This window comes from Lampetra fluviatilis, chromosome 25, assembly GCF_964198595.1.
Source record: "Lampetra fluviatilis chromosome 25, kcLamFluv1.1, whole genome shotgun sequence".
NCBI classification, from domain to species: domain Eukaryota; kingdom Metazoa; phylum Chordata; class Hyperoartia; order Petromyzontiformes; family Petromyzontidae; genus Lampetra; species Lampetra fluviatilis.
In genome coordinates, this window is record NC_136299.1 from 6,413,850 (window position 1) to 6,439,603 (window position 25,754).

General features: G+C 53.1%; 2 protein-coding genes across 2 annotated transcripts; one reads left to right on the forward strand and one right to left on the reverse strand.

The window, feature by feature from the left end:
* The first annotated feature begins 9,906 nt into the window (after positions 1-9,906).
* ISCA2 (iron-sulfur cluster assembly 2) lies at positions 9,907-14,395 on the forward strand. The gene is made up of 4 exons (XM_078868097.1): positions 9,907-10,000; positions 11,630-11,750; positions 12,772-12,890; positions 13,434-14,395. Exons 1-4 carry the CDS (start codon positions 9,924-9,926, stop codon positions 13,606-13,608), a joined length of 492 nt encoding a protein of 163 aa, XP_078724223.1. The 5' UTR covers positions 9,907-9,923; the 3' UTR covers positions 13,609-14,395.
* Positions 14,396-14,525: 130 nt separating this feature from the next.
* GLRX5 (glutaredoxin 5) lies at positions 14,526-25,574 on the reverse strand. Its single transcript, XM_078868098.1, has 2 exons — positions 25,132-25,574; positions 14,526-16,926 (listed from the first exon to the last, which is right to left on the reverse strand). Exons 1-2 carry the CDS (start codon positions 25,442-25,444, stop codon positions 16,754-16,756), a joined length of 486 nt encoding a protein of 161 aa, XP_078724224.1. The 5' UTR covers positions 25,445-25,574; the 3' UTR covers positions 14,526-16,753.
* Between the last annotated feature and the right edge of the window lie 180 nt (positions 25,575-25,754).

Genomic DNA, 25,754 nt, shown 5'->3' on the forward strand with positions numbered 1-25,754 from the left:
CACCACGTCCTGTCGCCTTAGTCTCCCCGGTGGTGATGTGTACACCACCACACCGGGTATTAATTTAAGACCGAGTCGATCTAACCACTGCAGAACCACCGATCCCACTGTTACTATGAACACAACAGACACCCACATTCCCGTTGCACTCACACTTGCACCCACACTCACACATTCTTACATAGCTCAAAGACAAAGATCCCCGTATAGCCTCAACAGACTTTTGGAGCAAGTTCTGTTAGCGAGCGCTTTTTAAAGCCGGCACGGCACACGAGGGGCGTGCGGGACCAGCACCTAGGGATCATGTTCTGGTACTTATTTGAGGCTGAGTCGACCTGGAGGAGGCCCAGGACCGGTTAAGATAATCGTCACTGGTATTGGCCGTGAGCGCAATGCACTCACCACTACACTACCGCTCCACTACACAGTCACCTATATATTCACACACACAGATTCACCTACACACATACTTGCACACAAAGACAAAGATCCCCCAAATTGCCCCAACAAACTTTTGGGACACATTTTAGGCCGGGCATGGTACAAGAGAGGGTGGTGTGGCCGGGTTCCGAGGCCCAGCACACACACACACACAGACGCAATAACACACACACACACAGACGCAATAACACACACACACACACAGACGCAATAACACTCCCACACATTCTCACACACACACACGCGCACACAGTCACACATTCATAATAAACTCACGCGTACACCCACACACACACAAACACGAGTCAAGAGCCAAGAATATTTCGCAAACGAAGCAGGAACACGCACGTGTGTCCGAGCGCGGCTGCTAAAGGTCTTAGCGTCGAGCGGCTCCGCGCTGGAATGAGAGCGATCGTGGGCGAGGGAGGGAGGGAGCTAATGGACGGCCCGTCGAAAGCACAATTACAGCAATACTGTCAACATGTCAACCGTAATCCCACCATCACCATCTCCCTCTCTCTCTCGAGAGAGAGAGACAGAGAGTGTTTACCCCATGAGAGCCTCAAGACTCTCTCTCAAGAGGGCCCTGCTACATTGCGATGTTTGGCCAATTATCTCCTTTGTAATGACGGGAGTTTTGCTTTGCGTGGAGGGAATCGGAACACCCGGAGAATCCCCACCACACGTACGATGGAGGGGATGTGATACTCAAAATGGGCCGCACAGACAGGTTCACGAACCCGCTTTCTGTACTGCCACGTGGCAGTCCGGCGAAGTTTTGGAGTTTCCACAGTCTGCATGAATGTTGAACTTCTTTCGCACCTGTGTGAGGGTTGACGGATCACACAATCTGCGTGTGATCCGCCAACCCTCACCTCGAGGATGACGGGAGGTGATTGGGGATGATATGAGGATGGCGGGGAGGTGATGGGTCGAAGGTGGTGAATAACGAACTCTGTGGGGAGGATAATAGAGGTGATGGATGCCTTTGTAAGGATAATAGGGGGGTGATGGATGAGGAAAGAGGTGATGGGGGAGGGGATGGGTGATGGGGGGGAGGTGATGGAAGGTGAGTCGTGATGGGGAAGGGTGATGGGGTGATGGAGGGTGGGTGGTGTTGGATGAGGATGGGAGAGATGGGGTGATGGGGGAGGGGATGGGTGATGGGGTGGTCTCGGACCGCGTTCCAGAGCGCGCGCGTTCCCATCACCATGGATTCCGCGAGGAAACGGATTCAAGCTGCCCCCACCCATCCACCCCCATCACCACCCACACATCCGCGCCCTCCACCCCCCATCACCACACACACCCTCCACCCCCCATCACCACACACACCATGACCCCCCATCACCACACACACACCATCACCCACACATCCGCGCCCTCCACCCCCCATCACCACACACACCCGTCACCCGTCATCACCACATACACCCATCACCCCCCCATCACCACAAACACCCTTCACCCCCTATCACCACCCACACATCCGCGCCCTCCACCCCCCATCACCACACACACCATCACCCCCCATCACCACACACACCCGTCACCCGCCATCACCACACACACCCGTCACCCGCCATCACCACAAACACCCATCACCTCCCATCACCACCCACACATCCGCGCCCTCCACCCAATATCACCACACACACCATCACCACCCATCACCACACACACCCATCACCCCCCCCCATCACCACAAACACCCTTCACCCCCCATCACCACCCACACATCCGCGCCCTTCACCCCCCATCACCACACACACCCATCAGCTCCCCATCACCACCCATCACCCTCCCTCACCACCCACAAAATCGCCGACACCCCACCCAACAATCAACCCATTGCCACCATCACCACTACGACTACAATAACTACCCGAACCACTCCTAATGCAGCCGCTGCTGCCACCACTGCAACGACGACAACAACAACGACGACAACAACAACAACGACTGTGATCCTCTACTCCGTGCACGGAGCAGCACTGCACGCTACCGAGAGCGCTCCCAGCCTGTGGCGAGGGTCACGTGGTCGCTCTCTCCTCCTTCATGCCCGAGCAGCGAGGATGGGAATGTGAATTGGGGGGGGGGCAGCGGGTAAGGGATAGGGCGGGGGGGGGATGTCCCGGGGGTTCTGCTCCCAGGGGACTCCTCCTCGCACGCGAGCACCGCCCCCGACTCCCCGCTCCCTGCCCCCCAGCCTAAGACACCTTGAACCCCCAATCCACAGCCTGAATCGGCGACCCCACAAGACCTCCCCCAGACTAGAATACAGACCGCACACCACCACACACCACACCACACACCCCACACCACCACACACCACACCTCACACCACCCCACACCACCACACCACCACACACCACACCCCACACGACCACATGACCACACGACCACACAACCACACACCACACACCATACCCCACACCCTACACCACCACACCCCACACCTCACACCACCCCACATCACCCAACCACCACACACCACACCCCACACCACCACACACAACACCCCGCACCACCACACCACCACACACCACACCAACACACACCACCACACACCACACACCACACACGACACCCCACACCCTACACCACCACACCCCACACCTCACACCACCCCACCCAACCACACCACCACACCACACACCACCACACACCACACCCCACACCACCACTCCACCACACGACCACACAACCACACACCACACTACCACACACCACACACCACACCCCACACCCTACACCACCACACCCCACACCTCACACCACCCCACCCAACCACACCACCACACACCACACCACACACCACCACACACCACACCCCACACCACCACACACAACACCCCCGCACCACCACACCACCATACACCACACTCCACACGACCACACGACCACACAACCACACACCACACTACCACACACCACACACCACACCCTACACCACCGCACCCCACACCTCACACCACCCCACATCACACCCCACACCACACACCACCCCTCACACGACCACACACCACACCACTACACACCACCACACACCACACCCACACCACACCATCATATCCCACCACACACCACCACAAACCACCACACCCCACTACACACCACCACACGCCACCACACCACCTGACACCACCCAGACGCCACCAAACACCACCGCTCCATCACCACACACCACACAGGTCACAACGCGAGAGTTGCGGGATTTGAGGTGAGAGTGGGGGGTAATGGGGTCTGCGGGGGAAGAGGGGGGAGGGGACTGTTGGGGGGCAGGGGGAACTGTTGGGGGGGGGGGTCCCGCAGATGAGAGGGAGCGCGCTACGTGACGTCACCTCGTAAATCACAGCTGCATTACCCGGCCCGCTAGGAATGCGAGGCTGGAGAGATGGGAGGTGGTGTGGAGGTGGTGGTGGTGGTGGTGAAGGTGATGGAGGTTGTGGTGGTGAATGTGGTGTTGCATGTGGTGGAGGTGGTGGACGAGGTGATTTAGGTGGTGGTGATGATTGTGTGAGTAATGATCGTGGAGGGGGTGGTGGTGGTGGTAATGATTGTGGTGGTTGGCGGATTTGGATCGTATATCTATTTTTCTAACTTGTTCATGCAATGCAGTTTGCCCCATTACAAAATTAACGTAACCACGTAATTGCATGCAATTTTCATGAATTAAAGATGATCGATTCACACTCGCACGACACACGCATAATGTATCGTGAGCTTAATATATATGAATCGACTAGGCTCGATTAATAGACGAATCTTTACATGGAACGTGGTGGAGGTGATGGGAATGGGATAGGGGTGGGGGTCGCGGTTTTGGATATCGCGAGAGAGCATCGTCATCAGGAGCAGCATCAACAACAACAAAAATACAGGATGACGAAGAATTCGGTCACACGCCGTCTCGGCAGCGCTTTTGCGCCCATAAATAATCCATCGTCATCACACTCACTACATCAGCCGTCGCGCGCACACACACACACAATGACAAAGCCCCCCTTGTAGCCTTAACAGACGCTGGGGAAAGTGCTATACACGCACACTCACGCACTCTAGACACACACTCACGTACACTAGGCACACACGCGCGTGTGATAGATGAGCACCAAGAGAGCGCGGAGGAGGTTTGGGGCCCGCGTGACTCAGCCCCCCGCTCTTCGCTTCTCCACACAGCAGTCTCCAATTCATCATCATCAATGAGGCTGACAATGACGACGAGAATGGTGAAGATGTTATTTATATTATTATTGGATGGTGACGGCTTTGGGAGCTCTTAATCTAGCAGCGTCACTGATCATGACGATGACGAATAATAATGACGGATGAACCTGCACCCCATCAAAGACAAAGATCCCCCGTATAGCCTTAACAGATTGTTGGGACAAGTGCTGTTCATAAGCACCTGTGAAGGCTGGTACGGCACACGAGGAAGTGGGTGACCAGCACCACGCCCGACCACCTTCGTTTCCTCCCCTCCTCCCACCACCACGCAGCCCTCATACACCGTCGTCTAATAGTTATACAACTACCGTGCCCATGTCCTTTATGTGCTGCTAGAGCCTCGCTAAATCTCAAGACACTTCATTCAGGATGGTCCTGTAACACTGGGACATTTGGCCGTGAATTCCATGCATGGTAGCTGGGCTCGCGACTTTGTGAGAATCCGGTCAATAGCTCTGCGCTGAAACGAACACAGATGCTGCATACAATAGGCGACGTTTCGGGCGACGGCCCTTTTTCGTGCACGAAGAGAGGATCTATCTGCTCTCTCGGGGCAGTGGCATTGACATCGCGCGCTTTCAGATGCGCTTCTGTGGCTCTTCCTTCCGATAACACATTCCTGCGGAGGGGGCTGGTAGGAACGTTGGGTTGCTCGGTCAATGGCCAGGGTCAACGGTGGCGTGGTGTATTCCGCAAATATGACCGACTGTGAGGGCGGGCACAAGCCGGCGTGAGTAGGTTAAACGTTGAGCAGCCCCTCCCCACCAAGCCCCACCCCTCCCACCCCCACCCAGCCCCACCCTCCCCACCTAGCCCCTCCCCACCCTCCCCACCCAGCCTCTCCCCACCGTCCCCACCCAGCCCCTCCCCACCCAGCCCCTCCCTCCCCACCCAGCCCCTCCCTGCACGATGGACGGATGGACACAATCATCCCCTGTAGGCTGGTGTAACCAGGAGGTTCCTACCAGTATTAGTGAAGCCATAATCCTGGACTACGAACCCAGGCCCTCAGAGGTGCCGCCTCAGCGACTCGGAGGCCCGTCCAGGTGAGACGTGGCTCAGGTGTGACGCTGCTCGAAATCCTGCCCACCCCACGATCGTGAGTTCCTCCACAGAGCCGCCCTTGTGCGATCCGCTCAACCGTTCCACTGTGAAGTGTAAATTCAATAAACAAGCGTTTTAATTAATTAATTACCCTGCATTCAGCAGAGCGCGAGCTCGACTCCCATCGACCACGTGGGCGGGCACCGGCCACACCACCAGCCCCGCGCCGGCAATACACCCGCAGCCGGGGTCATCCAAGGCGTCCCTCCCTGCGTGATGCTGCAGGGCGCTCGCTGCTCCACGCAGAAGGTCTCCTCTGGCCAATCATTCAGGACGCTGGTCCAATTCTACTCCGGTCCTCCCTACTTCATCTAACAAAACCTGCAGGGCGCTGTTATATTAGGTTATTTACCCAATCCTATAGGGCATCCCTATACCTTGACGCTCTGTATCGGACCCTGAAGGGCGCTGGTCTATTCTGGACCATGCTACCCAATCCTACGGGGCGCTACTCCCCGAGACCATCTCTATCCAATAATGAAGGGCGCTGCACTTCCCCGACCCTCTCCACCAAATATAGGTCCTCTCTGCAGCTCTACTAAACCATGCAGGGCGCTCCCACGCCCTGACCCCAGGAAGCCGGCTTGCCAGGTTCGATTCCTCCCGAGGTACCCGAGCGAGACGCATGCCTCTGGGAACGCAGCTGCGGTTGGGGATGATTAACGGCGACTCTCGCTAAAGCCATCGCTCTGGGAGACCAATCAGTGGCAGAGGGTGGAGGTAACTGCTTTAAAACAAAAATCACGGTTGCTGATCGCAAGCCCAGAGGCCCAGAACGCCACCCGGTCAGCGACGAAGAGCACTATTGAAGGTGTACTCAATCAAAGTCAATGTTTTTGGAATTGATCCCGATTTAAAGAATTTGAAGAAGCAATGGGAGGGAATTCCAGAGTGGAGCACTGCGAGGGAGTCATCGACGCGGGAGGATGAATCAATGAGTGACGTTCATGGGAACAGTAAGAATGGCAGTAGCGATAGAAGAGTGATAGGGATGCGACTGCCCGCCGATGAGCGAGTGACTGGAGCGAAGCGGTGCGTGCTGGGCTATGATGGAGGAATGCGGGGAGGAGGCGCCCGTTCTGGAACCCGCGTTCTTGACGCTGTGCAGCGCTCAGGGAGAGACGGGTCGCAGCGAGGAGAGAGATAAGAGTACATGGAGGCGGGGTGGGGGTATTAGCCTCGGGGGTATCACCCTTTGGCGGAGATGTCGAATGTGCAGGCGGTGCAACTTCACGGGGCCTCGGGCCGGATGGATGTCCAGGCGCCGGGCTCCACAGGAGGGGTAATGAGAAAGGGCTGGGGGCATTTCAGGGCACTGGTCCCATCACTCGGAGACCCATCACTGCAATGTCCTCCGCGGGGCTCAGAACCCCCGCCCCTCCATCTGCAGTTCCTCACAGGTGTATTCAATGGTCCACTTATTGTACTGCCATCGCCTGGCCATTTGAAACCACAGCGAGGTTTTGGGGTTTGACACAAATCTTGGCGTGATCCAACAACCCTTGCTCCTCCACGGCGCCAGTGCTGCAGCTTTAGACGCTCCGAGCCGGGTGATGGGGAGTGGGGAATCTGGGGGGGCCCAAAGGGGCTGCGCCCGGCTCCTGACCCCGGGATCCGATTCCCATTTGAAACGCGGCGCAGTGACCCCGGGCTGAGACGGGGTGACCTCGTCAGTTACTGACGACGAGGAGGAGGGAGAGATGGAGGAAGGGATCATTGCCACCGGGGTTGCAGGCGATCGTGGTGGGTGGAGGACTGTGGTGGGTGGTATGTGGTGGAGTGTTGAGTGTGGGGAGCGGTTGTTGAGCGGTTGGCACGCTGCACTACAAACCCGGCCACCCGAGTTTGAATCCCGCCCACGGCCAACACCAGTGACGATTATTTAAACCGGTCATGGGCCTCGGCTAGGTCGACTCAACCTCAAATGAGTACCTGGTGCGGTGTGGAAACATCGTCACTGGTGACACATAGGCTGCCTGGCGTGGTTCTGGCCACTCACCCACCCCCTTGTGCGCCGTCCCGATCGTCACAGGTGCTCGCTAGCACCACTTGCTATAGGGTAATCTTTGTCTTTTGTTTGGAGTGTGGTAGTGCGTGTGGTGGTTGTGTTGGTGGGTGGCGGTTGAGGTGGTGGTGACGGTGGTTGTGTGGTGTCATTTAAAATTCGCGGTTGCTGAGCACATGCCCAAAAGGCCAGGCGGTGAGCAACAAGCAGCAGAGTTGTAATAGATTCAAGTTCATACGTTCCTTGAATGGAGCAAACGAAGGGTGGGAATTCCGTAGCGGAGCAGTGTGAGGGAAGAAGCAGAGAGAGACAGAGAGGAATGAAGTGATCCGCAGTGTGGACGCGTGGGCGGGTGGATGTTGTTGTTGTTGTTGTGACTTGCAGTGTTGGTGGTGGTTGAACGCAATGCGGTCAATGAGACAAAACAGTCAGTGTCTGGTAGACTGAGTCATCAACATGGGAAGAATCATCGATTGAAGTTCACAGTAACAGTAGTCGGGATAGTAGCGATAGAAGAGTGATAAGGAGGTGGACCATCAATCAACCTGCCTGGTTTACCAAGCACAGTTTGTCTATGTGTCTGCAAAGATAATTTTTACGTACGGTACGAAAGAAGTTCAACATATATAAAAATTGGGGGCATGGGCGCCCAGACCACGATAGTCACCATGGGACCGTGGTCTCCGGTTCGGTAGGGGGCGCTCGTTTCAACCGAACCTCATCGTGCTCCAAAATCACCTCGACCACCCACGACCTCCACCAGCACTTCCACCAACCAGCACTTACAACCAATAGCAACACCACGCCATTCGCCACCAAGTGGCCGTGACGTCACCACGGCGCTTGTGCCAGGCCAGGTGCACTTTGAGGCCACGTGAAGTGTCGAAGGCTCCCTGACACGAGGTGATGGGACAGACCCAGGTGCCATGGGGTTGACTGAAATGACTGGCAGCTGCACCAGCTGTACCCCCTACTGTGCACTTCCGCCTACCACCTCCACCAGGATTCCCACCCACCACTCGCACCCACCACCTCCTCCACCAGCACTGCTGCCAGCTTATGGCTGCAAAGTTTGGTCGTACATGTTATGTATATCGTTTATTGTTAAATTTGAATCACAGTTCCTATGATCACTGTTACGTTGTTTTTATAGCTTTCTTTTGGCGATTTCGAAAACGTTTTGAATTAGCCATATTTGTTTGTTGTTGTACAGAGTTAGACTAATAACTTTAATCTAAATTGTGTTGTGGTTGCTGTTGTTTGACTTGCACCCCACTGGGATTTTTGCACACAGCGTTGATATACGGTGCTTTTTCTGGAAGACTTTGCTGTTTTTTCCTGGATTTTTATGTTGCGCGTAGTCACTTTAAGATGTTTCTTGTTCATGTTTTTGTTTTGTTGCGGTTGCACCCGATTCAAGAACACAATGGCTCACAGGGCGACACCTAATAAAACACATTCTTGCGGAGGGAGCTGGTAGGAACGTTGGGTTGCTAGGCCAATGGCCAGGGTCAAAGGCGGCGTGGTGTATTCCGCAAATATGCCCGACTGTGAGGGCGGGCACAAGCCGGCGTGAGTAGGTTAAACGTTGAGTTTTATAAGGGCACCACGGGGTGACCAGCCCCTCCCCACCCAGCCCCACCCCTCCCACCCCCCACCTAGCCCCTCTCCACCCAGCTCCTCCCCACCCTCCCCACCCAGCCCCTCCCCACTCTCCCCACCCAGCCCCTCCCCACCCTCCCCTCCCCACCCAGCCCCTCCCTCCCCACCCAGCCCCTCCCCACCCTCCCCACCCTCCCCTCCCCACCCAGCCCCACCCTCTCCACCCAGCCCCTCCCCACCCAGCCCCTCCCCACCCTCCCCACCCAGCCCCACCCTCCCCACCCATCCCCTCCCCACCCTCCCCACCCAGCCCCTCCCTCCCCACCCAGCCCCTCCCTGCACGACGGACGGACACAATAATCCCCTGTGGGCTGGTGTAACCAGGAGGTTCCTACCAGTATGAAACTGAACTGAACTTCCACCCGCCACCGCCACCACTTCCAGAAGATCGCCCCCCCCCCCACCGGTAGAGTCTACCGCGTGTTCGCTTCGTGCCGCTCCGCCTCTACTGCCGCCACCGGCAGCGGTAGACGCGGCGCAGATGGCGGTGATGGCCGTGCGAGGCGCTGGGCGGTTGCTGGGACGCGCGGTCTGGGGCCTCCACTCAAGGCCAGGCGGGTGAGGAGGCCCCACATCACCACCAACAACAACAATCATCACTAACATCACCAACATCGCCAACACTGTCACCAACATCATCATCAACATCATCATCACTAACATCACCAACAACAACATCATCACTAACATCGCCAACAACATCGTCATCACTAACAACAACATCAATATCACTAACATCGCCAACATCATCATCATCGCTTACATCACCAACAGCATCACCAACGTAAACCCGGTCGCCAGCATCAGCAATTGCCATGCAGATCGTCAACAACAACATCATCCTCATCACCATCATCCTCATCACCACCATCCTCACCACCATCATCACCATCATCCTCACCACCATCCTCACCATCCTCATCATCATCCTCACCACCATCCTCACCACCATCCTCACCATCACCACCACCCTCACCACCACCACCCTCACCACCATCCTCACCACCACTCTAAAACATCATCGTGATCGCCAACAACAATCATCATCGCCGCCACCTTCGCCATGTGAGCGCGACCCCCGTGTCTCCTTGTTGTATCGCGACTGACGTGGTGGAGGTGGAGGGCTCTGGCGTGTATCCTACTCCGCCAGCCACGGAGGTCGTTTGACCATACTTCACCACTCTGGTCAGTGCGGGTTGAAGGTCGTGAGACGGCGGCTGCAACCCCCTCCGGACTTGTAAAAAGCTCGACAGTTCGAGACCGGCTTCCCTGCCTTAGGGAGTTGCGTAGATTTGACTTTGGATGTCACTCGCCACTGACGCTAGCCGTGGCCGTGAATAGTCCGCCGGGTTCGTAGTGCAGTGCCCTAACCGTTGCGCCACCGCTCTCCTCCACGCGTTGGGTAACGAGAGGTCTATAATATAGGTTTTTTGGGTCAGATCGCGTTATTTATAAATGTGTCGTAACCCTCCACCACCCGACACGGCCAAACAGTAAAAAATGTGTTTTTCAAAGGACACACCGGTGGACTAAAGAAGTGAATTATTTTGTCCTTTGAAAAGCATGACACATTTTTTTACTGTTTGGCCGTGTCGGGTGGTGGAGGGTTACGACACATTTATAAATAACGCGATCTGACCCAAAAACCTATATTATGAATAATATTGGTCGCGAAAGCCTGCTACGTGTTAAATTAACGAGAGGTGTCACTACCGTCGATTTGGGACGTGTTTAGTAATCATCGGGCGCGTGCAGCGCCTTCTACATCTGCCAAACCCACTGCTGGACGAGTGCCTTCCCCGCGTCATTTGGGTTTACTTGGCCATACCTCGCCACGCTGGTCAGTGCGGATTGGTGAAGACGCGGAGCATAGAAAGTACGGTGCAACAATGGATTTTTTGCTGAGCTGCCCTCTGCTGCCCACAACGTAGCAAGGGCCGAAGCTTATCATGCCCGCCAACTCCACTTGGCACCCTCACGTGAACTGATGTCACTTGTTCTTCATCTCATGGGTGGACGTCCCCTTACCTAATCTGCCCTACGCGGTGAAGCAACTCGGGAGCTGTGATAACAACCCAAGTCACCCCGAGCATGCGCCTGGTTTGGAGGGCGAACAGTGGTGGTGAGTTGGGGGTGGGGGGGCATTGGCGGTGAGGTATTCCTCACCCAGGGTCTCCACCTCACCAGGTGGACGGTGCGGGGCCCCGGTGAGGCAGGGAGGCCCCCGAGTCGTTCTTGTGCGGCCCAGGTCGGGGAAGACGCAGCCGACACGAGCGGTTACCTCCACATCAGCGACAGCTGCGTCAAGGTACTACCAGACCTGCGGACCCCAACTCTTGGCCGGGTTCCCAACTCCTGGCCGGGTTCCCAAATCCTGACCGGGTTCCCAAATCCTGGCCGGGTTCCCAAATCCTGGCCGGGTTCCCCTTCGAATTGTGAGCCCCGGTGGCAGCTCCCGTGATCTCTCACCATCCACACGTGGCCTGGAGTAGCGACCACCCTTCCCAATCTATGACATTTACAATTTGGGAGGGTGTGTGCGCTGTCTCGTGGGTTCACTCTCCAACACACCGGTGTGCTAAAGTAGCAACTAATTGGCACGTTTTGTGTACGTGACAGACCGTATTACTTATTGGCTGTCTGGTTTAGCGACGCATTTATATTCACGGCATCTCACCTTAAAAAACAACTTTATTATGGATATTGGGTCGCAAAAGCCGACGTGTGAAACTCACCCTCTCAGTCGTACGCATCTATTCACTAAGGGGCAGTGACGTTACCACATCGCTCGCTGGCAGGGGATCACGGGATGTCGGTCATATTGCTGGAAGATGCACCACTGTGCCAACACGTCACCACCACCGCTGAGTGGAACAGTTACACGTTCAGTAATTTCGTCAATCTTATTGTTGGGTGAGGGTCTCCTTGGTCATACTGCACCGTGCTGGTCGGACCCGGTTGAAGGTGGGGCGCATCCACGTCGGAGCATCGTGCAGTGTCAACAATGTATTTTGCTGCCCTGCCCTCTGCTGCCCTTGAAATAGCTCCACAACAGCCTACAGCAGCAGCACCTGTTTCACGTGCGGTGATTGCCGGGCCAAATTACAACCACAGAAGCATTGCGAGCTAACATTACAAATACGTTGTAATTGCAATTCATTACAGTGGACACAATTCCAATTGTAATTAAACCAACGTTTGGTTACTCACACAAGCACATCAGGCTGAGCTCTGCTTAGCATTTTGGGTAATCGTGCTTGGCGACCTGTGATTGGCCATTCTCAAATTGCACCACGCTTGTTTGTGTCCCCCCTCCCGCCCCCCCATAGAGGCTGCACGTCATCGCGGACGGCGGCGAGTTCCTCCGCGTGCAGGTGGAGGGCGGAGGCTGCTCCGGGTTCCAGTACAAGTTCGTGCTGGACACGAGCATGAACGACGATGAGGACCGGTAACCCCCCCCCCCACCCGGAGGAGTCCAACGTGTTTAGCTTGTTGTGTTTACTGTTGTCCTTCCCCCGCACCGCCGATTAGCACGGTTGGCTACGTGCGGCGCAAAAGAAGTTCAACACACAAACACCAACACGTGCATAAACAGCATGAACAAAATATTACAATAAACACGTACAACACAAATGCAACAATTTGTCAATGTAGCTTGGAGAATCTCGCATAAACGCAAACGCTGGTCCTCCAAAGCCCACCTGTGGTCAGTCAATTCTAGATCCCTTTAACCTCCTACCCAAATACTATTCAATTATGAAAGCACAGCAATCGTTGCCTCATACTGCGAAACCTTGCAGGATCCGCGTCTTGAGACTCGCAAGGCTGTCCTTGGTAAATAATTGTTAAACTAATAATAAACCCGAGTCCCTTACACCCCATCTGGTGTTTAACCCGAGGCTGTAAACCGCAGACCCTACAACTCAGACTGATTACCCCTTCTGCTGCTGCATAGTCACACGCATCTGCGTACGCACGTGTGTGCCTGCAGCCTGTTTGAGCGCAATGGCGCGCGTGTGGTTGCCGACCGCGAGTCCCTGGAGCTACTCAAGGGCGCCACCATAGACTTCAGCGAGGAGCTCATCCGCTCCACCTTCCGCATCGTGGGGAATCCACAGGCCGACCACGGCTGCTCCTGCGGGACCTCCTTCTCCATCAAGACGTGAAGACACCACCCCCCCCTCCCTCACCTTCCCCCCTCCCTCACCTTCCCCCCTCCCTCACCTTCCCCCCTCCCTCACCTTCCCCCCTCCCTCACCTTCCGGATAAACGCAATTTTCTGAGCCACTCGAGGGTCAAAGCCCCAGAGATCCAGACCGGGTGTGCGATCGCCATCGCCTTGTGAAATCGTGCCACTGCCGGACCCTCGCCTGTGCTCTTGCCATTTTTCTGGCTCTTGCGTAAGCTGCGTTTGTCAAGAGGAATGCAGCTCCTATTCTGCGTGTATTATTTATAGCGGGCACTATTTAAGTGTGTAATTTTGTTCTTGTGGCTTTCACATAGGTCATATTTTGCAGGCGCACGTCACCGAAAGTCGTTTGGAGGTTGTGATCCGTACAACGATCCTCGCACATGCCGATGCCAGCAGTGGCTGTGTGAGAGGCAAGGCTGGGAACCAAACTCTCGTCAGGCCAGAGTTGTAGTCCTGTGGACAGTTGCAGAAATGTCCCCTCGGTCCACAATGACTTACATTGCAAACTGGCAAAAAAACCCTAAGATTTCATGCAACAGACCACAAGCCCAGTTCCGCTGGGTGGCGCTGTGTCGATGCAGGTGTCAACATTTGGAGATGCATTTGTAGAAAGTGAGCAGATTGTTTATTGACCAGTGTAATTGATGTTCAGCATGCATGCTGGCACTTATGTAAAGTGGTGAAGCGAATTCATCATGTTGTATTCACATGGTGGACGGCTGTTTTTGTTGTTCAGCTGTGAAATAAACTGAGTGATGCAAAGCTTACATCTAATTGTGATGTGATGGGAACTAAAACAAACTAAACGGAACATTTGTATTTTCCTAAATGACACCAGGGTAACGTTCCTCATTAGAAAAACAATAAGTTATTGACAGCACACACTTCCTCTCGGAAACATTTCTCATCAGGTGTATTCAAAAATAATCATTCCAGTGGCGTAAAACATGAACATGACCTGCGTTCGTAACAAATCCGTCCGAGCAGACAAATGTCTGCTGCGGAGCTCCGTCGTGCAAGGCCATGCTGGCCAAAGCCATCGACGAGGCTTTACACTGTGTATCCACTTGAGGGGTCAGGTCACACGCAAAGCTCTCAGCGCCGAGGGGGACCACTGCCCCCAGCAGATCAAGTCGATGTAAGCTCGGCCGCACAGAGGGCCTGCACCGCTTGCCCTGCTGGGGCTAGTTTAATTTCAAAAAGTTCCCCCCCGGGCAAACAATGTCTCGAGTGTACCAAGCACTATGTTCCATGGGTCGCAGGTATCGAGGACTCTGAAAAGCTTTCTGCCAGGGCCCCAAGTGTCATACTGGTACTCGACAGATCCTCTGCCGGTGTGTCGGAATCAGGAAGTGGTGTTGCCCTGTGCTACGATGCAAGGCGATTAGAATCTGGTTCGGACCAGATCATGAGCATGGTGCAACATCTCAGAATTTCACCCCCTAGTGCCCCCACTGCTCTGCGTTGACCGTTGATGCCTTCAACAGACGCGTGCGATGTGCACACAGCGTCTACTGCGTAGGGTGTTTTTTTTTTGTGGGGCACGCTGCATAGCTCTCCGATGTGTTCGAGTTGCACTGCCACGGTGCCCCAAATGGAGCGGAGATTCCCAGCGCCACGGCGACTGCGTCCAGAGAACGCCGCTTACAAAAACGAGGACATTGCAAGCGCAGCTGGGCCGTCGAGGTCATCACAAGTTGGAGAAAAAAGGAAGACGGACTGACCGTTTTTGTTTATGCCAACAGGGAGCAAAAGCAAAAATATGAAGAACGTTGAACATTTACAGGGCCGAGTAGCTATTAGTCCAAGGCAATGCAAGGAGTCGTCACGAATGAGCGTCCCCTGGCGTCGTCGCGACCGGTCGGCCGGTTCACAACATCAGAGCGTGCGCGCTCGGATGTTGTGAACCGGATTACGACCGTGCTTGCCGTGCAAGCAGGGGATAGGGGAGAGTCGCCGCTGGTACATTCCGGTTAAAGCATTTACGCACAGCCAAGTCATTCCACGTATCCCAATCGTGGAGACAAATACACTCGCATTGGGGAAAGAAAAAAACAAACTCGCACTGAGTTCTCACACGATTAAGCTCCTGTTTAAGGTTTATATACAGCTATATCAGCCTGATACAGGGAAGGAATTAGTGGTGGGGGCACACACTGTACATGACTTAGCATAATTATTAGGGGGCAGACTTCACGATCGGGCTGCCCCGGTGACGTGGAGTTTGGTTGTCGCTAGGGTAGCTGGGCGCCGCGTGGGAATCCGTGTCCATGTGATTTAAAACCAGCCCTCTCCCTGTTAATAATCCCAACACAACCCCCACATCCCCTCCCAAAGTGGAAAAACTCAACTTCTATCCGAGATTCAAAGCCAGTTAAATAATCTCCACCCGCTGTTGCTGGTGTCCAAGGGTTAAATGTGAGACAAGCCCGTGTGTTCGTACGATCCATCGCCCCTGTTTCCGAGCACAAATACCTACCCTGCACAAGCCAATATGCTCGCTTACACACTCGCCGTCCGCATGGCGTAACTTTGTATAAAGTGGCAAGAGGCATCGACCGATGACTTCGTCTGTAATGATGTGCCTACCAGTGGCGTGGGCGTTCAGGTGTGCGTTGGGTGGGTGCGTGCATGATACATTTTACGCGCAACAACGCATCGATTAGAAAAAAAAAATCAACTCTTACGCTCGCGATCCATGCGTAGAAGAATCGTGCGTGTAACAGTCGATCGCATCTCTGGTCGGTTCCTATTGTTAATGGGTTCACGCGACTCCTGCAGGTTTCAAAAAGAAACCAACCCCGAATAGAGTTCATATCCCAGATCGTAACAATTTGCCGAATGTCTGAGGGGGCCGAATCTTACCATGCTGGCCGCGCAAGCACGTGCGTGTACATGTGAACGTGCGCGCATATGTGCATGGCCCCAACAATGCTACAGGGGGTTCTGTCTGGAGGTGTGCTGCGTACGTGTATGTGTGCGCGTATGCAAGTACACGCTTAAATCTGTGCGTGCACATGCTCGTGTGTGCGTGCGTGTATATAAGTGCATGTGTGTGTGTGTGTGCCTGCGTGCGCGTGTTCATGCGTGTGCGCTTGCGCCCCCCCCCTCCACGCGCGCTACTTCTTGGCCTCCCCCTCATCGAGCAGTGCCGATTGGATGCCGATCTTCTTGAGCTCCTCCACCAGGTCCCCGTTCTGATGCATCTGCAGCAGGATGTCGCAGCCGCCCACAAACTCCCCGTTGAAGAACACCTGCGGGATGGTGGGCCAGTTGGTGTACTCTTTGATGCCTGCGGGGTGCAACGGAGGAACAGTGGCAGAGTCAGTTAGTCTTCAGGCATTGTCAATCCACTGCTAGATGAAGGCCTCTCATAACAGCCGCCCCCTCTCCCACTCCGGTAATAATCAGCAGAGCACCTGCACACGAGATTATTGCTGCCGTTGCTGCTGCGTCAATGCAATTTGTGCCGTGGCTTATCGCGTTTCAGCCTCACAGCAGCCCTACACACGAATCCAAAAATATCACATCTGGTAACCCATCAGCATTTGTTTAGCAAGCCTGACTGCTGATGAGATCCAGAAGGTTGAAACCAGTCCAGGACTTTGGAGTGCTTAAACGGATGCCGCTGGATCATATTTGTATGCAGAGTCAAAGGTTTGTTTTCATTGTACGCAGAAGGGAGTTGCTCTCAAACGTGCTTTTAACAACAGACAGTGAGGTGTGACCGTTGCTGATTACCAGCTGAGAGACTAACACCGTCTCGGGGGAGACCTGGAACGAATGTGCAATCAATAATATTTACTAGAAAACGGGTGGAAAGAGGTGATCAAGCATGCAGGTTGAGTTCAGAGTATTTAAAAATCACAGCAGCATTGCAACATCTGGATTGTAAAACGTTAAAGTGGAATAAAAGAAAAATAGTTTGTGCGAGTGTATAAGTGCGTGTATGTGTGCGTAATTACCCGTGTGTTTAATAACACGTTACACAATTTGGATTTAAAGAGCATATAAATGCAACCGCACTCCAAAATGGATTTTAAAAGTCCAAATTGCTTCCCACTCAACCGAAGGATGCTCATCATCTCCTGTTCACAGCTCTGAAACAGTGCTGGAAATTCCACATTTCGACGATCGTAGCCAGTCCATCTTCAGGACAACCAATATTTATATCTTCCCATAAGGCAAAAACTCAATCCGTCGACCCTGGGACGTACGCAATCCTCAACCAACCCCTGCCCGGAATGTGAACCCGCACTCTTGCGACTGCGAGCCAGGCACCCTAACCCACTGCGCCACCCATGCCAGATCGTGTTTCTGTGTGCGAGACATTTTTAAAAATCACTTAAGCGCCATCGCGGCCGCCACCCCAGCCCTCGCTCGGGTCTGACCGGGGCCATGAGCAGCACGCACCGGGATGAGCTCATGCCCACGTGTCGCGGTTTCAATTCCAAACGCCCGACGGCACTTAGCCTGGGAGTTTGGCCCTCCACACCCCCCCCCCGGCCAACGATTATTAATGCTCGGACCGGCAGGAATGGCTGCATGCCGGAAACCTGGTCGTGTGACAAACGAGCGGAGCCGGTCGCCTTCTCCGGCCAACGCTCTCCGCACGCGAAGTGTGACAAGTTTCACGTGGACACAGGCTACCGTGAGAGATGGAAATGGCTTGGGGCCGATGGGGGGGGGGCCTTCATCCAGCAGCGGATTGACTATGGCTGATGATGATGATGATGGCTGCAGTAATGATAAACGAGCAATTTCTCTCCTCCTTCCCCCCCACTGCTCATTCCAGGTGTTGTATCGTGTTGCTAAAGAAGCATCATCATCAGCCATGATCCATCCACTGTTTGATGAAGGCTTACAAGCCATCGTCATCGCTCATGGGCCTGCGAATAAACAGTCTGACAAGCACTTGCATGCGAGCCAATTTCACCGCTCCATCTCTGCACTGGATGTGCTCTTGGGGGTGTGTGGCCCCTTTTTCCCTGCGTTTTCGGGTTGTACATTGCATTGTTCGGCAAGACGTCCAACATTTCACTGCATGTGCTGGGACATTTAGTTCCCGAATAAACTCACAGCATATAAAGCAAAGCGGCGGACATCATGCCAAACAAAACGCGGTCGAACCCAAAAATACATTGCAGAGGAACACAGCACAACCACAAAAACCTGCGTACTCGTATCCCCTCCCTTGGCTGCCACTGGCGGTGTCATCCCGTCTCGTGACGGCGCTCACGAGCACGGAGCTGTGCTCATCGGTACCGGTGGATTATGCGATGACGGAGGCATAACCCACGCATTTTAAAAGGTTATCACAAAATGTTATATTCTTTGCCATGTTTGATAATGTGCGAACGTAAAAAAAAGTACTATAATAATCTACAGCCCTTTACCAATCCACAGCTGGATGAAGGCCTCCCCATGTCGTCCGAGTCATGGGGATTGTTTGACCATACTTTACCACGCTTTGGAGGTGAAATATTTGACCCGGTCCCACACAACTCTAAACGCGATTCCAAAACAGTTTCCTTGCTCAATCAAAGTGTTGGGTGGTGTTCACCTCCTGTTCAGACCCCTGAGCAATGAGGAAATTCCACAATGCTATGGCAGGAGGCGGTCCATACAGAAAACAACCCCTGTTAATGTCCTGCTCGGGGTAATGCATTCGCTTCATGGCACGACCTACCGAAGGCTAGGAAAGTGAACACGTACAGTACAACCTGCACAGGGGGTGGGTAGATTCTCACCGAGATGCAAACATAATTAAATTACGCTTCGTTTCGAGGATCAGGTATTTTCTTCGAGGTGTGAAAAACCAACCGCTTCTCCCCGAAGCAAAACCGCAACTTGAGAAACCAGTCCCCCGCTCTCACGTCGTCAGACTCGCATGCGATTGCGGCTGGAGACGTTGCACTACATTCCCGCGCACGCAACGTCCACCAATAAAAACGATTAAATGCACAAAAAGAGAATCGGAGCGGCGGGACAGTGGTTGCGCACTCTCGGCCATGGCTAACAGCAGTGGCGAGAGACGTCTCAAACGGATCTGGGCCACCCCCCGCTTCCAAACATGACCGGCATGGTGGAGTATGATAAAAACAACCCCCATGACTGACGCAGCGTGAGAAGGCCTTTCATCCAGCAGTGGATTGATAACAGAGCTGTACATTTACACTCTCGTGAAGGTCACCGACTGGCATTCCATGGCAGTGATGGAGTGATGATGAGATCAGTTCACGCGAAAAAGTGAGGTGGATGGTAGCAGTACTGGACCGTGTGAATAGGCGACGCCGTGGAAAGGCCTTTATTCAGCAGTGGATAAACCGCGGCTGCCAATGATGACTATATTATCTGGATTACGAGAGACATTTGCCTCTGTATTTTAAAGCAAAAGTTGGGGGCACGCCTTATAATCCAGTAGCTATGTGTGTGCGCGACCAGATTGGTATTGTTTCATTGAAAACTGGACACAAGCTTAGGGTGCGTCTCACTTTTCAGAGCACCTTAGAATCCGGAAAACACGGTAAATGTGATACAATGGCATGGGAAGGCCTTCCCTCAACAGTGCATAGATCGTGGCCGACGATGACAATTATCTACCCCCCCTAAAGCGGAAGGCACATCACGGTGCTCAGGCGACGAATACCCTCGCCTGCCATATGCTCAGCCACTAATGGGAGGGAGCAGCTGCGGTGGGCAGTATCGAGTAGCCATCATTATCAGTTATCGGTAAATGCGCGAGCGGGGTGCTGGGAGCCAGCCATGTGTCGCAAACGGCGGGGGTCGGTCGTCCCCAGGGAGGACTTCGAGATTCGTGCCGTGCGCTCGTTCGTTGTGAAAGGCGCGTGCCGAGTTGTGACATCTGGCCGAGCCGGCTCTCGGAAACTGATGTCCTCCCTCCTCCGGACTGCGCAGCGCCACGGTCGCAAATGCTGCTACTTCAGCACTCACACTCGGGTGGGGGGGGGGCGTCCAGGTTAGGTTTGGACACCACTCGCCACTAGGGTCGCCACCTTCGAATTGTGTGTGTATATATATAAAAAAATGCAGGATATTTTTTCATTACTTTTGTTCATCAAACCAACTAAGTCGTATCAATGACGACCACTCGTGGGCACAGGTCCGCGCATGGGCAGTAAGAGGAATTCCTCTTAATACCATCAACAACATCAAATGTGACATCAACAAATAATGAGAAGAAATACGGATGTCTCATAAAAGCAGAAGACACAAATACAAGCCAATGCATGGTCTTGGGTGATGCAATATTTGTACTTTTACATAACGGCCACAAACTGGAACTGTCAATGTCCTGGGAAGACTTACAGGCTTTCAAGGACAGTGGCTACCTCCTCAAACACTTGTCCTGGGGAAACCTGGACAGGTGGCAACCCTATTCGCCACTCATGTTTGCCATGGCTTGAGAATTGAACCCAGTCTTGATTTGAAGCTTTCGTGGCTGCAGGAATCCATACTCTTTGGTTCTTTCGGTAAAGTCACGTAGGTAGAAAAATTAAAGAAAAAATAATATAATATATATAATAGTGCCTGAGGACAACCGCTTGTGTTGCGATCGAAACGTCGTGATATATTATTTTTTATTTTATTTTTCTACCTACGTGACTCTACCGAAAAAACCAAAGAGTATCGTTGAACTCAGGTTGCAGGGATTCAATGGGGATGTGACCTACACACTGCAGCGCTGCTAAACCCCCCAAAGGTGGGCGGTGTAGAGAGTCTACCCCCCACCCCCATTACGATTTTCACATTATGTAAAGTCATTACATAACAGTTCGTCATTGCTCATATCGTACACCACTTGTTGTAAGCAGAGTTGTAATGCATCCGTGTGATATATCAAAGATTATAATTGGTGTGTGGTTAAGGTGAGCATATTATTTGGTGTATCATTATTGCGAACATAATTGGCAATTATCCGATGCAGTTCTGGGCCTCCCATGAAATTACTCGGCTATAAATGATTATATGGAGTGAAGTGTGACCATCAGCACCGGGCAGACAAATGCAGAGGGGTGTGCCATTCCGGCGGCTTTCAAAAGCGCTCGCTACCAGCAGCTGCCCCAACAGTTTATATGGCTAATGGGCACTCATTGTGTTTGCGTAACTATATATAGCCTCGCGCCAAAGGAATCCTCACGTGGCCATGCCACAATTATACTCATCCTGCAGCAGATATTATTAGAGTACTGTTCGTCATCACTGACGGTAAACGATGAAAAGCCTGTGTTGTCTCGGCAAATGAACGGGGAGGTCATGGCAGACCCGAGTCACCCAACCGCAAACAGCAGCTCACGGTGCAGCGTCAGGCTACCGTGCGCTAAAGCTACAGCAGCATACACAGCAGGTCTTAGTCAGCTGTTGCACGGCACGGCTGGACGGGCTAGGAGCTGGCCGCAGCAGGCCAGAACAAAGGATGGCAAAGTGCGTTTCACAATCCACTCACACAAGCGGACGCGATAGACCACGACATTATTTTGTTGCGGATAATTTCATAGCGCGTTTGTGGCTAAAATACTATTATTTTTCTTTAAATGGCCACCAACAGTCCGTCTCTGTGGACAAATAGTTTTAGGCAATCGGCCTATGAGCCTTCTTGAGCAACATTTTGGGCAGCAGCGAACGGTTTTAAGTTCTGTCGGTCTCATCAGCAGGGTGCGGAGCTGTTGCAACAACTGCTGCTGGCTCGTCTCATATTGGTAAGAGCCATTAGAACCCTCTAGGAATTACATAGGTTCCATTAAAAACACAAAAAACTAAATAAACACCTGCTTCACAAATTAATACGACGCACGAGTTTTCACGCTTATAAATTATAACCTATCTCAATCAAAGAGGGGCCATTTATTTTGTTTACGTACGTTTGCTCAGAAACCGAGGGGGGGATGGTACCAAGGCTGATCTTGAGAAGATCCCATGCCGCGTGTTGGTTATTTTTGTATCGTGTGCCAGGTTCAAAAGGAACGGGGTCATCACAACCTCCACCGAGCTGCGGCCATTGCAACATTACCGCGCAGAAAATGACCACGCGCCACTAAACACAAACAATTACGTACTCTTTGGTTCTTTCGGTAAAGTCACGTAGGTAGAAAATAAAATCAATCACGACGTTTCGGGCGCAACAAAAGTGTCCACCTGATGATGATGGACACTTGTGTTGTGCCCGAAACGTCGTGATTTATTATATTTTATACCTACGTGACTTTACCGAAAGAACCAAAGAGTATGGATTCCTGCAGTCACGAAAGCTTCGAATCAAGAACAAACAATTACGCTTCGCTGTGGAGAATGATGGCAGTAAAATAAATAAGGCCTCCCCTCCCATATTTGTCTCTGTAGACAATATAAAACCGAGGTGTGGTGCTCCCAAATAAGGGAAGGAGAGGCTTAGCGCAGCTTCTTGCACTACTTAAGGTCGCAAACCAAGAGACAGCCAACTCAACCAACACCACAATGCTTGCTTGACTGCCAATCCACTGCTGCACGCCGTGTCGGCCCACGGCGGTTGTTTGGGTCATACTTCACCACGTTGGCCAGTGCGGGTTGCAGGGGTCGCCTCCAACCAGTTCTGATATTGATCACCACCGAGTACAGTTTGTGTTTTTCAGCCGGCTGGCCCTCTTCATGATCACGTTAACGTAACCCGTCACATTTTTCGATTTAAAGCTTTCGTGACTGCAGGGATTCATCTTCTTGGTTCTTTCGGTAAAGTCACGTAGAAGGGAAATAATAAAATAATAAAAATAATACATAATAAAATAATTCTCACGACGTTTCATTCAGACACTGTCTTTCCGACAGACCTGTTCTTCACCTGAGGACGGCTGCTTGCGTTGTGGCCGAAACGTCGTGAGAATTATTTTATTATGTTTTATTTTTATTATTTCCCTTCTACGTGACTTTACCGAAAAAACCAAGAAGATGTTGATGGGCACTTCCACAACCCGGAGTTCACAATCCGAGATATATCGTCCCGCTCTCACCCGGCTGGCAGAAGCAAGGCGGTCAAGTAGCGAACCCTCACGACCCGAACAGGCGTGTGGGGAAGGGGGGCTAATGCAGCAGTGGAAAGACCATGGTTGCTGCCGGTGGTGACGAACGTGTTCGCTTTGTCCCCTTAAGCGTTGCGGTGGCGTCTTATAACACTGTAACAAAAACATTGTTCCTCGGTAGTAAGTGTTATTTCCTAATTGCTTATGCCTCAAAAGTACAGAAAATGGTTATTATTCCCCACAAACTTTGCTGTTGTGACAAAGACACAAAAGCAAAATTAATAATCCACTCCATTAATAACACTGTGTAACATTTTTTTTTTGTCCCTGGGTAGTAAGTGTTAATTCCTAACTGCTTATGCCTCAAACGTACAGAAAAATGGCTATTATTCCACACAAACTTTGCTGTTGTGATCAGGACATTGATATTTAGAAATTTACCTATTTTCAATGAGAACACGTGGTGTGCATTTGTGTCTTTCGTTCACATAAAGTCCTGGTCACAACAACAAAGTTTGTGGGGAATAACCATTCTCTATACTTCTTAGGCATAAGCAATAAAACAATAACACTAGGTACCCAGGAACAAAAATTGTGTTTCTAGTGTACATAATCCGGTAAATGTGACCAGAATTGTATAACTTTATTGACACCGCCGGGCAGGAGCTTGGGGTGTGCGTCTAACTTTCCAGAGCGTCTTACGATCCGGAGGACACGACAACTGTGACACAATTACGCTTAAACACAGCACACAAAGGCCTCCGTCCTCATCAACACCGCCACGACCTTGATGACATGAGGCTCCACGCCTCGGCCCAGACACTGCAATAACTCCCACCCAGCTCGTGCGACAACAACCACAACAACAACCAGACACACGCACACAGTATCACGGATTACAATAACCACACTAAACGGGAGACTCGCCTCTCAAAACACACCGACATGTCTACCGGCCATTAACACGAGTCAGCCCGACGAGAGGCCGTGGTACTAGCGCCACTAGCCGGGATCGCGCGCCCATACCCCGGCAAGACGAGTAGGCCGCAAGCGGGTCGGGTCCCCGGGTCCACCAGACTCTGAGACTTGGGGGATTCCCAAATCCCAAAATCCATGCGGACCTTGGGACTCCTCCGTAGTTCCCTTATCCTCCCCGTATGCCAATGACCCCCACCCCTCCCCCCAAATACTCAAATACCCCTGATACATCCGAAAACTCCCAAATCGATGTTCTCACAAATTACCCAGCCCCCCTTTATCCCCCAACCCCCATGTACCTACCCCACCACTTTACTTCGAAACCAAAAAGAAACCCCGGTACCCCAATAAGGGCTTCGCCTGGACCCTGCAACAGGTCCCAGTAGTCCCAACAGGTTACAGACTTCTCCGTACCCTATACCCCCAGTACTCCACGGAACTCTAAACCCCCGAGTCCCCGGGACCCCTCGATAAGCCCTCCCCAGGTCTCCCTCGCCGTGCCGCACCTTGCCGCAGGCCCTCGTCGTCCAGCACGTTGAAGGAGGTGTACCCCTCCACGCCGTGCATGCGCAGGATCTGCACCACGGCGTTGGAGAATCCGCACATGGGCTGCGAGGGGACCCCCTTCATGAACACCACCACGCGGTCCTGGGTCAGCAGCCCCGCGATGCGGTCCCGGGTCCCCGCGTCGGCGGCCGAGCTCAGGGCCCGAGGACCCGCGGAAGAGAATGAGGAGGAGGAGAGGAGGGACGAAGAGGTCCTGGCACCTCCGCGAAGCAGCAGGAGGCCACGGGCCGCGCTCAGCATCATAGCGTTCATCTTCCCCAGCACAAACTCAAGGAGTGAGCCCCAGAGCAGGAGGAGCAACCCGGAGGGAGGGTTTCGGAGCCTGGAGTGGAGAAACTAAAAGCAGGAGCTCGGAATCCGGAGCCTGGAGTGAATAGAAAGGCACTCGGAGAGCTGAATTTGTAGCATTGGGTGAAGTAAAACCCGGAGCCCGGAGTTCAGAGTATGGAGTACATGGAGCCTTGAGTGCGGAGAACGGAGCTCGGATTCGGGTATTTGGAACATGGGGTCTGAAGATTTGAATCCGAGTTAGGAAGCCTGGAACTTGGAATTTAGAATATTA

What these genes read in the sequence shown, in the direction of transcription:
- ISCA2 (XM_078868097.1), top strand. Translation starts at nt 9,924, where the DNA reads ATGGCGGTGATGGCCGTGCGAGGCGCTGGGCGGTTGCTGGGACGCGCG. An exon ending in CTCCACTCAAGGCCAGGCGG is followed by an intron (nt 10,001 to 11,629) that starts GTGAGGAGGCCC and finishes CCACCTCACCAG; the next exon opens with GTGGACGGTGCGGGGCCCCG. An exon ending in TCAGCGACAGCTGCGTCAAG is followed by an intron (nt 11,751 to 12,771) that starts GTACTACCAGAC and finishes GCCCCCCCATAG; the next exon opens with AGGCTGCACGTCATCGCGGA.
- GLRX5 (XM_078868098.1), bottom strand. Translation starts at nt 25,444, where the DNA reads ATGAACGCTATGATGCTGAGCGCGGCCCGTGGCCTCCTGCTGCTTCGC. An exon ending in CGACGAGGGCCTGCGGCAAG is followed by an intron (nt 16,927 to 25,131) that starts GTGCGGCACGGC and finishes TGCACCCCGCAG; the next exon opens with GCATCAAAGAGTACACCAAC.